The 17,149-nt window shown below is 39.9% G+C and overlaps 1 protein-coding gene across 4 annotated transcripts in view; it reads left to right on the top strand.

Annotated features, from left to right (window-relative positions):
- Positions 1-17,149, top strand: part of LOC124615480 — a 107,437-nt gene that overhangs the window by 16,590 nt on the left and 73,698 nt on the right. For all 4 annotated transcript variants that reach the window (XM_047143407.1, XM_047143405.1, XM_047143404.1 and 1 more), the window contains exons 3-4: positions 3,885-4,048; positions 14,088-14,217. In XM_047143407.1, the coding sequence (XP_046999363.1) occupies positions 3,885-4,048; positions 14,088-14,217 (294 nt within the window). The remainder of the gene's footprint in view (positions 1-3,884; positions 4,049-14,087; positions 14,218-17,149) is intronic.

The following is a 17,149-nucleotide window of genomic DNA, read 5'->3' as shown; positions in this document are numbered from 1 at the left end:
TCACATTCAGAGCGATGATTCAAACCCATGTCCGTCCTTCCTGATTTAGGTATTGTATGATTTCTCTAAATCACACCAGGCAAATGTTGGGATGGATGCTTTGAAAGGGCACGGCCGACTTCCTTCCCCATCCAAAGTCCACGGCCGACTTGCTTCCCCATTCTTCCCTAATCTGATGGCGCAGGTGACCTCGCTGTTTGGTCCCCTCCCCTAAATAAATCAATCAACCAACTACTGAGATGTTGTAAACGGCTGTGGCTGCCATTCCCTCTGTTGTTTTGTTATTGTTTCCACTGTTACGACTTCCAGTCTTCCTGTGTTGTGTGACAGACACGTTCAAAACTCCTTGTGTCTTGGAAAATTCTTGTTCTTCATTTGAGGTTACTTTTATTTTCTGTCAGTACATTTTAAATGAGTGTTCCAAATTATTTGGAGGTGTGTTTTATATGTGACAACAATTTGGCAGGTGGTGATGTGGTTAAAGTGAAACAGAAAGGACTGGAAACGCTAGTACAATCCAGTAAGGATAGAAAATTGCAGCACATCGTAAATTATCAACTGGTCTGGGTGAAGTTGAAGTGCACAGTGCTTGTCAGAAGTAGTGCAGTAACCCAAAACTGATTCGATCGTCTTTTGCAAAAGGCCCTGCACCATCAACATCAAATCTTCGATCATACAAGAAGGTATTTGATTTTAATAAACACTGATTTTATTGTGGAGAGGAAATTGATGCTAATGGGAGAAACTTTGTAGACTTCTTTACACAAAGCAAAATATTGTTCTTAAAGTTATGAAACTTGAATTAACAGATACTGTTGTGGGATTGCTGAGAGGCGAGGTGATGACTGGGCTCACGAGTTATTGGAATGTATCCACAATACTCAATGTCATAGGTTTTGTCAAGGGTCTTTAACTGGCCAGTCAGGGGAGGAGGAAAACGAGGAAGTCCTGGATCCACACACAGATGAAGCAATGGAAATGATGTCTTTCTACAACGAACATTCAGAAGAGTGTCAGTTTATTTTGCAGGAGTTAAAGGACCAAATCACGAATGGCTGGTAGTTTTTGAGTTGCAGGTGTTGGAGTCAGTTTCTTGATGTTTTGGCCACAAAAAGTTGTCCCGAGGGGTTTAGAGGTTGCAAACTTGGATTCAACATACTCTCAACTGCATACAAAAGATAAAATAAAATCTTCTACCTCGCCCCCCCCCCCCCCCCCCCCCCCCCCCCAAAGCAAAAAATACCCCATTACTGGACTAATAAGTTATGTGAATTTTGCGGTACCAAGACTTTTGACTTGTGTTTGGGTTCTAGGTGTTGAGGGCTTTGTTTGTGCTATGTTGGTCAAATGAAGTCACTGTTGCCATGTTTTGAAGTTGCAGTTGCATGTAGTGATTTTTTGGTATAGCGGGCTTCGTTTGAGCCATGTGGGTCAAGTGTAGTTTGCGATGCCTCGTTTGGTGTTTTTGGTATCGAAAGCATCATTTGAGCTATTAGGGAAAGTTAAATCTGTAACTCCCATGGTTTGTCGTGTTTGTAGTGTTACGTCGTAGTTTCAGAATTTTTTTGTTTGATTTTCTGGATAATAAGTGTTTTCAGGTGGTTCTGTTTTATGTATTGTTGTATGTTTAAATTGTCACCATGCTAAACCCCCTAGCAGTTGTCCCATTAGTTTGTCTTTGGGAATGAAATATTTGTGTGTTTTTATTCTTGGTCACATGTCTATGCAGTCATGTTTTGGTTACTGTATTAGATGTTCTAGAAATAGGACTGTCTGCCTTGTTGATGACATCATGGGTCAAAGCAGACAGAAGGAATCGGATACTTCTGTAATGTCATAGGTCTTAGATGTTATAATAAATTGATTGTGTACTGATTTGTACTAAAAGTTTCAATTTTGTGTTGAATAATGACTTCAGTCTCATTACCTAATTGCAGGACTACTAACGATAAATTGGTACATCTCTCTGGGCCATTCCATGTCAAGTGGTCTAATTTCAGAAAAAGTTCGTACATGACCATCATGGATTTTGTTGAAATTTTGTGTGAACATTTGCACAGGTACCCAATGAACATCAGTACAAAGTTTTGCTTTTGAAAATTGAATACTTGCAGAGATTTATTCATTTGTTTGACCCCATAGTGCGGCAATCAACAGTGCACCCATGAGTTTTTGGTGACTTTGAGACATGATATGCCCTTGAAAGGAACAAAACTAGGCCATTTTGTACATTTTTTTGCACTCTCTTAAAGGGGGGGGGGGGGGGAGATTTCCTGAGTGATTTTGCATTTGTATAATTTGTAGCAAATAAAATAGCTGCTTGAAAAAATGTAAAGTTTAGCTTTTCATATCTCTGAAAATAAATGCGGTATAAGCCGAAACTTTGCACTGACTAATACAAGGTTTTAGAATATAAAATTTCATATTCCTACTGCTTTTCAATAGTTTACATACTGAGGGCAAAAACGATGGTTTTTCAAAAAATGCCATAATGTCTAATTTTGCTCCACTTTCACAAAAAATGTCTTCTCTGCAAACTCTATTAAACCATTTTCTTAAGAAAGACCATTTTTTAAGCCGCCTAAAAAAACTAGGCCTATATTTGGTTTTGCAGTGCAAGCAAATAAGGCCCTAAAAGTTGGCATTGGAAATGGGCACATATTCTGTTTATACTCAAATTAAATCCGACACCTTTTATAACATTTTGCAGTTGTTAAGTATTCTCTGTGGAACATAATATCAAAAGTCATGATGGCTAGGAAATGAGCTTTAGTCACAAAAACTAAAAACTGCAAGTAAGTAGTCTCTCTCTCTCTCTCTCTCTCTCTTAAGTTGTCTCCACAGCATCCAGCTCTACAAAATTCTCTTTATAAAAAATGAAATGGAATGAGTATTCTCATAAAAAGAATAGTTTTCTCTTTTTTATGGCTTTAATAATGTGAGGTAGTCACATTTTAAAAGATTTTTTAAGCTCTGTGTTAACGAAAATGCTCTCAAAAGATCCCCATCAGTGTTATCATCTGGCCAGCAGTATAGGATTCCCCATGACATTCTACACCAAATTAATGAAACCTGTAAAATTAGATTGAGCTTAGGATCCTTAAGAGGTCTCTTCTACCTTCGGCCTGTAACATTTACAGAATTTTTTTGTCAGTGTGGGATCCTATGTTACGAAACACTGATCAGGGTTGGTTATGCGTGATAAAAAGCAACTTATCCATGGCTGCTGTACCACAGCTATTTGGCATGGGGCCTATGGTGATGGGGATGCTGATTTTCTCACTTTAAAAGGAACCAGTAGTGGTGGGACAATAACGCCTTTATACAATTTTTCATCAGTACACTAAAAGTTCCGCATGAACCGCAAACTGCGTTAACACAGAGTGCACTATAACTGAAACAAGAATTAAACTATCGAATGAACAGAATTACACAATAAAAATATGTGCTGATAATGCTGTATAACATGAATCCATTCCAAAAAATGGCAGGAAACCTAGAGAGAATTTGACTCCCCCCCCCCCCCCCCCCCTTTTTCCCCTTTTTTGTGTTACATTGGCATGTGAGCATATTTCATTTTGGGTATGAGGGAATAAAATTTAACATCCCATTGACAATGAAGTTATTAGAGACAGAGCACAGACTCAGATCAGGGAAAGAAAAAGGCCATATGCTTTCAAAGGAATCGTCCTGCACTTGGTTTAAGTGATTTAGGTAAATCTAAAACTGATCTAAGTTTTTAATTTTTTAATTTCGTGTATAAAATAATATTTTTAGAAACTTCTTTTTATTTTAAAATGCCGTATTCTGTTGTTACTTTGTGCAGAACTGAATAATTACACGCATTAAATTGTATTTCTGCAATGAAGATTATGTATTTGCAGGCGTGGAGTCAAGCAACCACAATGTTGGTTCAGGTAACCCATTCTTGAAAGTTGGTGATAGAGTTGTATGGGTAACGGATTCTGGTCCTGAGGTTGGAATTGTTCGCTGGCTTGGAGATCATACAGAAGATAATTTGACCAATGTGATTGTTGGTGTTGAATTTGTGAGTACAAAACCAACAAAGTAAATTTTCTTCTGGTATTTTATGTGATTACTTCTGCAAAACTTGTCATGAGATGTGTAGGGAATGTAAAAGAGGGTGTCACAAGCTGCTCATAAATAGCTGAACAGAAAGCAGCGGAAAATATAGTTTTGTGGCAGTAAGTTTAAGTAAGTGTGTGAAATTCTGACTGGAATATAAGCACAGACTGCACAAGGTGTATGCTAGAACACTGATCAAAATTCAGAAATTTTGCTAAATATTCACCATAAAAACGTAGTTCTGTGGCAAAAAGTTTAGAATGAAAGTTATAATGCATTGCAATTTGTTATATGCATAACCTGTGATCACTGACTGTTCTCACAATCATTACTTAAACTTTTCAGTAACTGTAACAGAAGTATTTCTCATGGCACCTCCTCTCACAATGAAACATCATCCAGCTTAATCTATACCTTGAGCTGCACTACACATTAGTCTTCCACTTCAACCTTCATTCAGAAACGCAGTAAAATTATATTGAACATCAAACTTTTGCAGGATTTAAAGTTTTTATGTATTTTTACCTTATTTATCTTTATGTAGGCATTGCCACCTTTACTTGTGCACATATATACAAGCATACTTCCACTTTTGTCATAAGAAGCTCTTGAGTTCAGTACTTAAATGCTTTATGACTTCCAAGTAGGTAGGTCATGACAGTACATAAATAGGCTTCTTAAAACAAGCACTGGAACTTAAGTGGCACCAGTGATATAGCAACTAGCCTATGTATCTCTGCGTGTAGTTTCTAAAAGCCAAATGTGTATTTTGGAATAAATTTATCATTTGAATTTTTATGTTTTTGCAAACTAATATGAATGCTACAGTAACAGACATGCTCCCTGCAGTGAACAGTTTTATCAAACATAAATGCCAGATGCAAATTTCTAACCTGCTTATGAGGTGCTTTTGAAAAGTCCGTGCAAGAACTTTTTACGTGTTTGGGGTAAACCTTTTTTATTTTTCGACATAGTCTCCTTTTAGAATTATACACTTCGTCCAACGCTGTTCTACTTTGTTGATCCCTTCTGAATAATAGGAATTGTCCAAGTCTGCAAAACAGCTATTAGTTGGTGCAATCACCTCCTCGTTTGAATAAAATCTTTGTCCCGCCAGCCATTTCTTCAAATTGAGAAACAAATAGTAGTCCGAGGGAGTCAAGTCTGGAGAATAGGGGCGGATGTGAAATGAGTTGGAATCCTGTTTCGATTGATTTTGCTACCATAACTGCTGAGGTGTGTGCTGGTGCATTGTCATAATGGAAAAGGACTTTTTTGCGGTCAAATCACTGTCGTTTTTCTTGCAGCTGTTTTCAAACGGTCCAGTAATGATGAGTAATATGCACCTGTAATAGTTTTAACCTTCCCCAGATAGTCGATGAGGATTATCCCTTGCGGATCCCAAAAGACAGTCGCCATAACCTTTCCAGCCGGAGGAATGGTCTTCACCTTTTTTTGTGCAGATTGTCCCTTGGTAAGCCATTGTTTAGATTGTTCTTTGGTCTCAGGAGTATAGTAATGTATCCATGTGTCTTCCACAGTGACAAAAGAACGCTTAAAAGTCATGTGGATTCTTCCTGAACAGCTGCAAACCATCCTTTCAATACTTAACACGATTCCGTTTTTGGTCAATTGTGAGCAATCACGGAACCCGTCTTGCGGATAGCTTTTTCATCTCCAAATGTTTATGCAAAATATTATGCACCAGTTCACTCGAGATGCCCACAGCACTAGCAATCTCACGCTCCTTAACTCTTCTGTCATCCATCGCCATATCATGGATTTTATTAATGGTTTATGGAGTCATAACTTCCACAGGGTGTCCAGAATGTTCAGCGTCACTTGTGCCCATATGGCCACTCCGAAAACTGTTGTAATCAGAGGTGCAGAGTGACCGTAATGTTTATCAAGCTTCTTTTTAGTCTCCTGAGGTGTTCTGCCTTTCATAAAGTAATGTTTAATCACCACAAGAAATTCTTTTTCATCATTTTTTGACAGTCACATGACGTGCTTGATTCACACGAATGCCAAACACAAAGAAATAGACCAATATGGCTGAAACTGTGTGCGTTCTTTCCAAAGATGCTACTAACTAAACATGACCTCGATACGCGCCGGTGGTGCCATCTCTCGGAGTTTTCAAACGCCCCACGTTTATGTTGTTCCCTGGTCCAACAGCTAAACTTGCCCAGTGGGGCATGTTTCTACAATGTTCTGTTATGTGAACCTGTCACTCATTCACAAAGCCACTGGTGTGGATACTGGCTGTTACTCGAATTAACTCTCATCAAATCTGCGCTTTATTTTCGTGTGGCTGACTGGAGAGTTTTCCGAGTAGACTGCAGTGTTTTCCAGTGAATGGCATATAAAAATTTAAAATGATGGCAAATCCTTGACATATGTTCTCTTCCATTAGTGGGGTAACATTATCTCTTATGTATGCAAGTGAATGGTGGTATATATCTAAAAACAAAGATGATTTGACTTACCAAATGAAAGTGCTGGCAGGTCGACAGACACACAAGCAACCACAAACATATACACAAAATTCAAGCTTTCGCAACAAACTGTTGCCTCATCAGGAAAGAGGGAAGGAGAGGGAAAGACGAAAGGAAGTGGGTTTTAAGGGAGAGGGTAAGGAGTCATTCCAATCCCGGGAGCGGAAAGACTTACCTTAGGGGGGAAAAAAGGACGGGTATACACTCGCGCGCGCCCACACACACACACACACACACACACACATGTGGATGGATATGTGTGTGTGCGCGCGAGTGTATACCCGTCCTTTTTTCCCCCTAAGGTAAGTCTTTCCGCTCCCGGGATTGGAATGACTCCTTACCCTCTCCCTTAAAACCCACTTCCTTTCGTCTTTCCCTCTCCTTCCCTCTTTCCTGATGAGGCAACAGTTTGTTGCGAAAGCTTGAATTTTGTGTGTATGTTTGTGGTTGTTTGTGTGTCTGTCGACCTGCCAGCACTTTCATTTGGTAAGCCAAATCATCTTTGTTTTTAGATATATATTTCCTACGTGGAATGTTTCCCTCTATTACAACCATATCAAGTGAATGGTGGGTGACACTTATGCACTCTTATGGGATGGGCTTGGCGGGATTAAATGAAGTGTTCATGAAAGAGGTGGGAGAGAGTAGGAACAGTGGATAGGAATGTGGCAGCCAGGAAAGTTCATTATTCGGTCCACTTTTTGTTGAGTTTCGTTTGCGTAACACAGATCTACGTTAGCGTGAGTGTCTTCTTTTCATGTAAGAGTGTATTTCAAGCTTTCCCTTTAATTGTCTGAACACATGTTATCAACTGCACTTGTATTTTAGTTCTCTACTACTTCTGGTCACTGATCCCCCCCACAGTTTCCTTATGTAGTTACTGACCAAAGTGGAAGGATAGTCAGACACTGAACTCTGAGGATGGTGGTTCAATTCCACCTCTGACTGTTTAGGTTTTCCGTGATTTTAAGTATTTGTCAGCAAGATGTAGTGTTATTTATAATGTCAGCTTGTGCAGATGCCATGTTACTGGTTTGGGTAGTGAAGGTAGGAGCTGTTCCAGACCTGTGGCGACTGTCCCTGCATCCACATCACATTTGTGACTCCTTACCAAAGTGAATGGTGTGAATAAGTTCATAGAATATAAGGTATTCATTTGGAAAATATTGGGTGGCATATTGCTGACAGTATGGGGACTTACGAACATAGCTTCAGGATGCACAAGGAAGCCAGAGCGTTTACCAACTAAATAACGACCTCTCGATAAATATGTCATTTAGTGGACCACGTACCATTTCTACAGCGCAAATAGTAAGTTCCCAAAACTGACAAATTGGTCCCAGTTTTGAAAGAGAAGAGAAACGTTTTGATCAGGCGCTGGGCTTTACAAAAGATTGGTTGTTATGTATTGCTTGGAAGCAGAAAAAGTGAAAAAAAAGATTTGTTAACAGAAAAGATTTCAAAGAAGGGCTGCAATATTTCCAAGCCATTGAAAATTACAGAAATAGTGGGAGGTCTGTTATGTACGTTAACAAGATTTGTGCGCACACACACACACACACACACACACACCAGTCTTGGAGTAGTGATAACAAGAACTATTACTGAGTTGCTGGTGGTGATACGAGGTTTATGTCAAAAGCGTTATTAATATTTGAGCCTGGGAAAAAGTATTGTGGTGATGCTTATCACCACACTAAAAAAAATCATAGGGAGAAGAAGAATGGACAACTCTCAGTTACATTTTAACTACACAGATTTAGTTCTTGTTATTAGATACAGTTTTATCTGAGCCCTGTCTTTGAATTTGGTATATGTCAGTTGTAGGATGTTATCGTCTGTTCAGCCCTTTGTAGACACCTCTGTTGCAATCATCCAGACAGGATAGGCATGCAGTGTATAGAAAACAATTGAGCAGACTGAAGACATGGTTTTTGAACTTATTAATCTGACTTGATCAGTTACGTCACTGTATTGATAGTTAGTTCCTGATGTGATGTGTGTTCCTCCACTGCTATTAAAATCAAACCAGTAATAACGATATAAACATGTTTATAATCTCTGGACAAGGAGATGAACAAATTTGATGGGGGAGGGTGTGGAGTGGAGAAAGCAAGCTCCGCCCATGTTCTCTGGATACATTGACTGCTGAGGGTAGAGAGGTGGTGCAGGGGAACAAGCTGCACTTACGTCACACAGTGCTGGTGCTACACTTTTGCTTACTTATTAATTTATGCTCCAAGTGACCGGATACAAAACCTCTTTGGTTTTGTTCTGTCCCTTAACCTTCTCCAAGGATTGGAAAGAGTATGTGGAATTGCCTTTGAAGAGACAAGATCTGCTTCATCACTCACCAAGAGGTGCAATAATTTGACACAACACAACACGACATGACATGATAAACACTTTGCTAAGTTCTGTATCAGATTACTGAGGCTGGCAGCAGCTGGACACACAACATGAGTGGGCCAATGTTGACTGCCTTCTGCCATTCAGAACTAGGGAGCCATTGTACATCTGTCTGAGGACAGACTGTGTGAATGACAAAATTTCTATAGCAAACATTATGTCCTCTGTCCATCCACAAATTTAAGACACTTTAGCAGCAGCTTGAACTAGTGACAGTAAACAACAGATATACATTTGACGTCTCAATTGCGAGCAGGCAGCGTTAATACTGGACGTATAGCAGTAGTGTATCAAAGTTGTGTCACAAGTTGCAGTGGAATAAGGAACTGAACATCTCTTAAATCAAGTGTTCAAGGCATTCTCCATAACGCTTTGGAGAAAAGTCTATGCAAATTTTGTCCCACCTAGATTGCTGAAGAGAGAAGACAATGAGTGGACATCTTCCATGACTTGGTTGAAATGAAAAACACAGACAATTCTTTCTGGAGAAAATCATTGCGGGAACAAGACTTATTCTTGTTGAAATGAGCCTACCATAAAATGACAGAGTGTGCAATAGGTCTCTGATGGTTCGCACCAAAGAAGGTATGACTGTGATGTGCAAGTTAAACAGAATACCAAAGAGGGACATTTCTGACAGTTTCAAATGGTTCTATGAGCATTCCTTGAGGTGAGGGAGGGGGGGGGGGGGGGAGATTGTTTAGAACATGTGAGGCATTAAAACCACCATCTTAACTTTTCTCTATTTTTTATTACCCCAGTCTCGAAACTTTTTTCGACTGATGGAGTACATCTTTCAAATTTTGTGATACTACTTACAGAAGGTCGTCAACAGTATCAAGAAAGTGTCACATGTCCAAAATTTCATTTAGTAGTTGCTGTTGTCAATCTCTTGTTCATATCACTTGACTGTTATAATTACTTGTGATTAATTTGTAAGATTTTGTCACATTTCCATTCACAACCTAATCTTGAATGCTTACAAATTTGTATGGTTGTCAAGTTTTTTTGTTTTTTACCCCTTAACATAAAACCCCTCCCTCCATGAACCATGGACCTTGGCGTTGGTGGGGAGTCTTGTGTGCCTCAGCGATACAGATAGCCGTACCGTAGATGCAACCACAACGAAAGGGTATCTGTTGAGAGGCCAGACAAATGTGTGGTTCTTGAAGAGGGGCAGCAGCCTTTACAGTAGTTGCAGGGGCAACAGTCTGGATGATTGACTGACCTGGCCTTGTAACACTAACCGTAACGACCTTGCTGTGCTGGTACTGCGAATGGCTGAAAGCAAGGGGAAACTACAGCCGTAATTTTTACCAAGGGCATGCGGCTTTGCTGTATGGTTAAATGATGATGGCGTCCTCTTGGGTAAAATATTATGGAGGTAAAATAGTCCCCCATTCGCATCTCTGGGCGGGGACTGCTCAAGAGGACGTAGTTACCAGGAGGAAAGAAACTGGCATTCTACGGATCGGAGCATGGAATGTCAGATCCCTTAATCGGGCAGGTAGGTTAGAAAATTTAAAAAAGGAAATGGATAGATTAAAGTTAGATATAGTGGGAATTAGTGAAGTTTGGTGGCAGGGTGAACAAGACTTTTGGTCAGGTGAACACAGGGTTATAAATACAAAATCAAATAGGGGTAATGCAGGAGTGGGTTTAATAATGAATAAAAAAAATAGGAGTGTGGATAAGCTACTACAAACAGCTTAATGAACACATTATTGTCACCCAGATAGACACGAAACCCACATTTACTACAGTAGTACAAGTTTATGTGCCAACTAGCTCTGCAGATGACGAAGAAATTGATGAAATGTATGATGAAGTAAAAGAAATTATTCAGATAGTGAAGGGAGACGAAAATTTAATTGTCATGGGTGACTGGGATTCAATAGTAGGGAAAGGAAGAGAAGGAAACATAGTAGGTGAATGTTGATTGAGGGGAAGAAATGAAAGAGGAAGCCGTCTGGTAGAAATTTGCACAGAGCGTAACTTAATCATGGCTAACACTTCGTGTAAGAATCATGAAAGAAGGTGGTATACATGGAAGAAGCCTGGAGATACTAGAAGGTATCAGATAGATTATATAATGGTAAGACAGAGATTTAGGAACCAGGTTTTAAATTGTAAGACATTTCCAGGGGCAGATGTGGACTCGGACCACAATCTTTTGGTTATGAACTGTAGATTAAAACTGAAGAAACTGCAAAAAGGTGGGAATTTAAGGAGATGGGACCTGGATAAACTGGCAGAACCAGAGGTTGTACAGTGTTTCAGGAAGAGCATAAGGGAACAATTGATAGGAATGGGGGAGAGAAATACAGTAGAAGAAGAATGGGTAGCTTTGAGGGATGAAATAGTGAAGGCAGCAGAGGGTCAAGTAGGTAAAAATACAAGGGCTAGTAGAAATACTTGGGTAACAGAAGAAATATTGAATTTAATTGATGAAAGGAGAAAATATAAAGATGCAGTTGATGAAGCAGGCAAAAAGGAATACAAACGTCTCAAAAATGAGATCGACAGGAAGTGCAAAATGGCTAAGCAGGGATGGCTAGACGACAAATGTAAGGATGTAGAGGCTTATCTTACCAGGGGTAAGATAGGTACTGCCTACAGGAAAATTAAGGAGACCTTTGGAGAAAGGAGAACCACTTGTATGAATATCAAGAGCTCAGATGGAAACCCAGTTATAAGCAGAGAAGGGAAAGCAGAAAGGTGGAAGGAGTATATAGAGGGTCTATACAAGGGCGATGTACTGGAAGATAGTATTATGGAAATGGAAGAGGGTGTAGATGAAGATGAAATGGGAGATATGATACTGCGTGAAGAGTTTGACAAAGCACTGAAAGACCTGAGTGGAAACAAGGCCCCAGGGGTAGACAATATTCCATTAGAACTACTGACGGCCTTGGGAGAGCCAGTCCTGACAAATCTCTACCATCTGGTGAGCAAGATGTATGAGACAGGCAAAATACCCTCAGACTTCAAGAAGAATATAATAATTCCAATCCCAAAGAAAGCAGGTGTTGACAGATGTGAAAATTACCGAACTATCAGTTTAATAAGTCACAGCTGCAAAATTCTAACGCGAATTATTTACAGACGAATGGAAAAGCTGGTAGAAACCAACCTCGGGGAAGATCAGTTTGGATTCCGTAAAAATATTGGAACACGTGAGGCAATACTGACGCTACAACTTATCTTAGAAGCTAGATTAAGGAAAGGCAAACCCACATTTCTAGCATTTGTAGACTTAGAGAAAGCTTATGACCAGGTTTATTGGAATACTCTCTTTCAAATTCTAAAGGTGGCAGGGTTAAAATACAGGGAGCGAAAGGCTATTTACAGTTTGTACAGATACCAGATGGCAGTTATAAGAGTCGAGGGACATGAAAGGGAAGCAGCGGTTGGAAGGGAGTGAGACAGGGTTGTAGCCTCTTCCCGATGTTATTCAATCTGTATATTGAGAAAGCAGTAAAGGAAACAAAAGAAAAATTCGGAGTAGGTATTAAAATCCGTGGGGAAGAAATAAAAACTTTGAGGTTTGCCAATGACATTGTAATTCTGTCGGAGACAGCAAAGGACTTGGAAGAGCAGTTGCATGGAATGGACATTGTTTTGAAAGGAGGATATAAGATGAACATCGACAAAAGCAAAACGAGGATAATGGAATGTAGTCGAATGAAGTCGGTTGATACTGAGGGAATTAGATTAGGAAATGAGACACTTAAAGTAGTAAAGGAGTTTTGCTATTTGGGGAGCAAGATAACTGATGATGGTCGAAGTAGAGGGGATATAAAATGTAGACTGGCAATGGCAAGGAAAGCATTTATGAAGAAGAGAAATTTGTTAACATCGAGTATAGATTTAAGTGTAAGGAAGTCGTTTCTGAAAGTATTTGTATGGAGTGTAGCCATGTATGGAAGTGAAACGTGGACAGTAAATAGTTTAGACAAGAAGAGAATAGAAGCTTTCGAAATGTGGTGCTGCAGAAGAATGCCGAAGATTAGATGGGTGGATCACATAACTAATTAGGTGGTATTGAATAGAATTGGAGAGAAGAGGAATTTATGGCACAACTTGACTAGAAGAAGGGATTGGTTGGTAGGGCATATTCTGAGGCATCAAGGGATCGCCAATTTAGTGTTGGAGGGCAGCGTGGAGGGTAAAAATCGTAGAGGGAGACCAAGAGATGAATACACAAGCAGATTCAGAAAGATGTAGGTTGCAGTAGATGGGAGATGAAGAAGCTCGCACAGGATAGAGTAGCGTGGAGAGCTGCATCAAACCAGGCTCTGGACTGAAGACCACGACACCAATGACAACAACAACAACAACATAAAACCCCAATTTATCTCATTTTTATTATTTTGACAGAAACTTGAAATCCCAAGTATACTTGGGCCACTTTCAGGGGGGGGGGGGCTGCTTATATCCATTTCAGCACTGATAGGTAGTGTTCAGCCACTAGAGGGCATGTAGTACTGCATTTTTAGCCTGGCTGTCACGTTTTGGTTGAAGTTGTTGCCACTAAATATTGCCCTTACTATGTGCAGCTTTGCTATCAGACACACTCCTGTATTGTTGGTTTGGCAATGCTTTCAAAAAAAGAATGGCTATAATGATCCTGAGTTTGGCAGTGAATTTAGTGGCTCAGAAAGTGAAGAAGAATGTGATGTTACTTCTCTAGAGACTGAAAGTGATGACATTTTTTCAGTTGAGTGGCAAGTGCTTGGCAGTGGTATGAAAAAAATACATGCACCGCTCTCCAGCCAGCTCCTCCAAGATATGTGTTCACGGGAAACCATTGTGAAATACATGGTTAGACTTCATAGCTACACGGAAATCTAAGTGACTTCAAGTTTCAGGATATTTTAGTCAGAGTCCAGTGCATGAGTATATTTGGTATTTTATTATTGGTGGCCTTCAAAATTTAGTAATTCATCGTTTTGAGCTTCAATAGCTGTCTTTATATGTCTATATGTAATTTCATTCATTATAGGATCTTTTTTGGAACATAATTTGGAAAAAAATTAATTTACCAGGTGAATGTACCCTTTAACACATTCTGAGAAACTCTTCTTCACACAGGAAAATCCAGTTGGAAGTGGAACTGGTTGCTACAATAATAAGCAACATTTCCAAACAGAGCCATCACATGGTGCATTTTTGCCTCTTCTGGAGCTTATGAAAGCAGATGACTTCTTTTCAAAACCACAAGGTAAGGGATTGGAATATTGGTGTTGTTGAAGTAAACAATATGTTCATTAAGAAATGTTTCAAATAATTTATGACTACATTGTATACAAAATCCTCCTGCATTGTCGTTTTACCTTTACAGTACATTACCAAATGTTGATTTTTTTTTTATTTTTAACTTGACTTCACTAAGCTGTTTTTAAGCAACATACATACAAGATATCTGCTACCAGGAAAAAAGTGGTTAATGTACTTATATAGGTGTGGACTAGCCATTGATTTTCTTGATGAACAACTATAAATAATCTTTATCAGCATAACAGTACATCTTGATTTGTTCACACAGTGAGCTCCTTAATCTATATGAACTTCTAAAAAAAGTATTGCGGCATCCTCTTTAAATGTGTACTTTACGCTTTCTTGAAATGGAACCTCCTTCTCAGTGATCTCTTGACCACATCTCAGGGCAGTTCGATAGTGTGTTTGCTGCCTCTTTACTTATTACAAGAACAACACGGCTTGTGTGCACTGTTTGATTGCTCAACACGCCTTGCAGGGTCATTTCAAGCTTAGACTGTACATGCGTTGTCACTGTATGGCAACAAGGACTCTGAGCATTCAACTGGTAAAATGAAACATTGACGATCAGCAAAATAGTAGTCACTCAGTCAACATCAGTGAGTGAGTGTTGCTTAACAATTATGGGTCATAGGGTCCTTGAATAGAATGCAATAGAATCGCACACTGCCTTTTTGAAGGCAACTGGGAGAGCTGATTCAAGCTAAATATTATGCAGCCATTGCCATGTGATAAATTTTACATCAAGGGAGCTGTTAAAAACAACAATTATCATCCTGCACCAAGATGCACAAAGAATCTGTAAAGGGATCACCTGGAATTGAGTTAACATCAGTGATTTTTGATTCCATTCACTGATGTGTGCAGGATTTGTGTCACAACTGATGATTGTTGAAGTCAGTGGCTGTGACCAGGTACATATTCACATGTGTGGCATACAGTTCCACAGGTTCGAGAGGGAAGTTGGTCAGTAATGCTTTGGCCTTGTTTGTGCAGATGTCAGAACACGTATTACTTCCATCTAGGATAAACAGTTGAAGGTTGTGTAGTGTTGGGACATGGTCCTTCTACCCTGCTGTCAATACTACAATGATGTGCTCATCTCTCAAGATGACGGTGCATGAACACACCATACGACCTCAAGGACATTTTCATCCGTAAGGCATAATTCAACCAAATGGAATGGCCTGTGTTATTTGCAGACAAGCATCCAATTCAGCATGCTTGGGACTAGATGAAACTTGAAATGTGTCATTGCTGAAACCCTGCTCACACACCTGACAACCCCAGGAGGGCTGATAAATCCCTCCTTTCCTTGTATTTAAAGTCATTCAGGTTCTGGCGCAGTGGTTAGACACTGGACTCGCATTCGGGAGGACGACGGTTCAATCCCGCGTCCGGCCATCCTGATTTAGGTTTTCCGTGATTTTCCTAAATCACTCCAGGCAAATGCCGGGATGGTTCCTCTGAAAGGGCACGGCCGACTTCCTTCCCCATCCTTCCCTAATCCGATGAGACCGATGACCACGCTGTCTGGTCTCCTTCCCCAAAACCAACCAACCATTCAGGTTCACAGATGTTGCACCTCTTGATGTGGTGTTACGGTTACCTAACTTCCTGTATTGGCCTCAGTTGATGTGGAGATGCTTGCCTCAAGCTGCTGTGGAGAGAATTATTTTCACAGCAAGATTAGCCTCTGATGATGTGGAGATGAATTGTTCTGAGGCTGCTGTGGAGAAAATTTTCTTGCATCAGGTCTGGCCAATGCGTTGCTGACCTGTGGTGGTGGTGGTGGTGGTGGTGGTGGTGGTGGAGGTTGACCTGGCTTATCATAGAAGTCATAAGCAGTCTGTCACATTCTGTCCTGCACCAGTGGGGGGTGCCTGTTTCTTTTTGCAGAAGATGAGTTGAATACAGACTAAGAAGGCACAGAGTTTCAGAGCTTGGTTCTGCACCCTCTGCAGTGCCATGATTTGTGAGTCAGCGCCCTTTCGCAACACAACAGCTATGTACTTTTGCTATAGCTAGATAAATTTTATATACACTCTTCTTCATTATCACTTATTCTGCTGTACAAATAACAAAACCCATCTGTTACTTATAGTGTCTCACTTCCTAATTGTATTCACTCAACATCAACCGATTCAATTAGACTACATTTCATTACCCTTATTTTACTTTTTTTGGTGTTCGTCTTATACCCTCTTTTCAAGATACCATTCTTTCCATTCAGCTGCTCTCCAAAAGCCATTTGCCATTTCTGACAGTTGAAATGTTATCAGGAAATCTCAAAGTTTTTATTTCTTCTCCAGAACTTAAATTTCCATTTCTTATTTCTTCTTCATTTCCTCCACAGTGTGCTCAATATACAAATTGAATATCATTAGGAATAGGCTCCATCCCTGTCTCACTTCCTTCTCAACTAATGCTACTCTTTCATGTACTTTGACACTTACATCTGCAGTCTGGTTTCTGTACAAGTTGTATACAAGGGCTGTTCAAAAAGTAAGGTGACTTTTCAAATTGTGCGGGCAACGTACATTCGACTATCGATCTTTTTTATGTTGCTTCCACCAATCTACTAGTAGACTCAGCAGAGTAGCAAGGTGTTTTGCTACATATCGCAGCACCAGTGTCATTCATTATCGGCCTAATAGGAACCTCTTGATATTGGGCTTTCATGAGGCCATATAAGCTACGGGGAACAGCTCAGTAAGAATTAAGACTCATGTTAGTCTCCTGCAACAAGCAACTTTTCTTTGGGAGGCTGTTAGTATTCATCTCAAAACCTTTTGAGGTGTCAGCACTGCTCCTGTGATACAATGAGGCAGACAACAAACATTACAGCTTTTGAACACAATCCTGCTTGTCCAAAA

The sequence above is a fragment of the Schistocerca americana genome, chromosome 5 (assembly GCF_021461395.2).
Source record: "Schistocerca americana isolate TAMUIC-IGC-003095 chromosome 5, iqSchAmer2.1, whole genome shotgun sequence".
In the NCBI taxonomy this organism is placed as follows: domain Eukaryota; kingdom Metazoa; phylum Arthropoda; class Insecta; order Orthoptera; family Acrididae; genus Schistocerca; species Schistocerca americana.
Note: the sequence above shows the minus strand (reverse complement) of the source record. Positions and strands in the feature narration are given on the sequence as shown.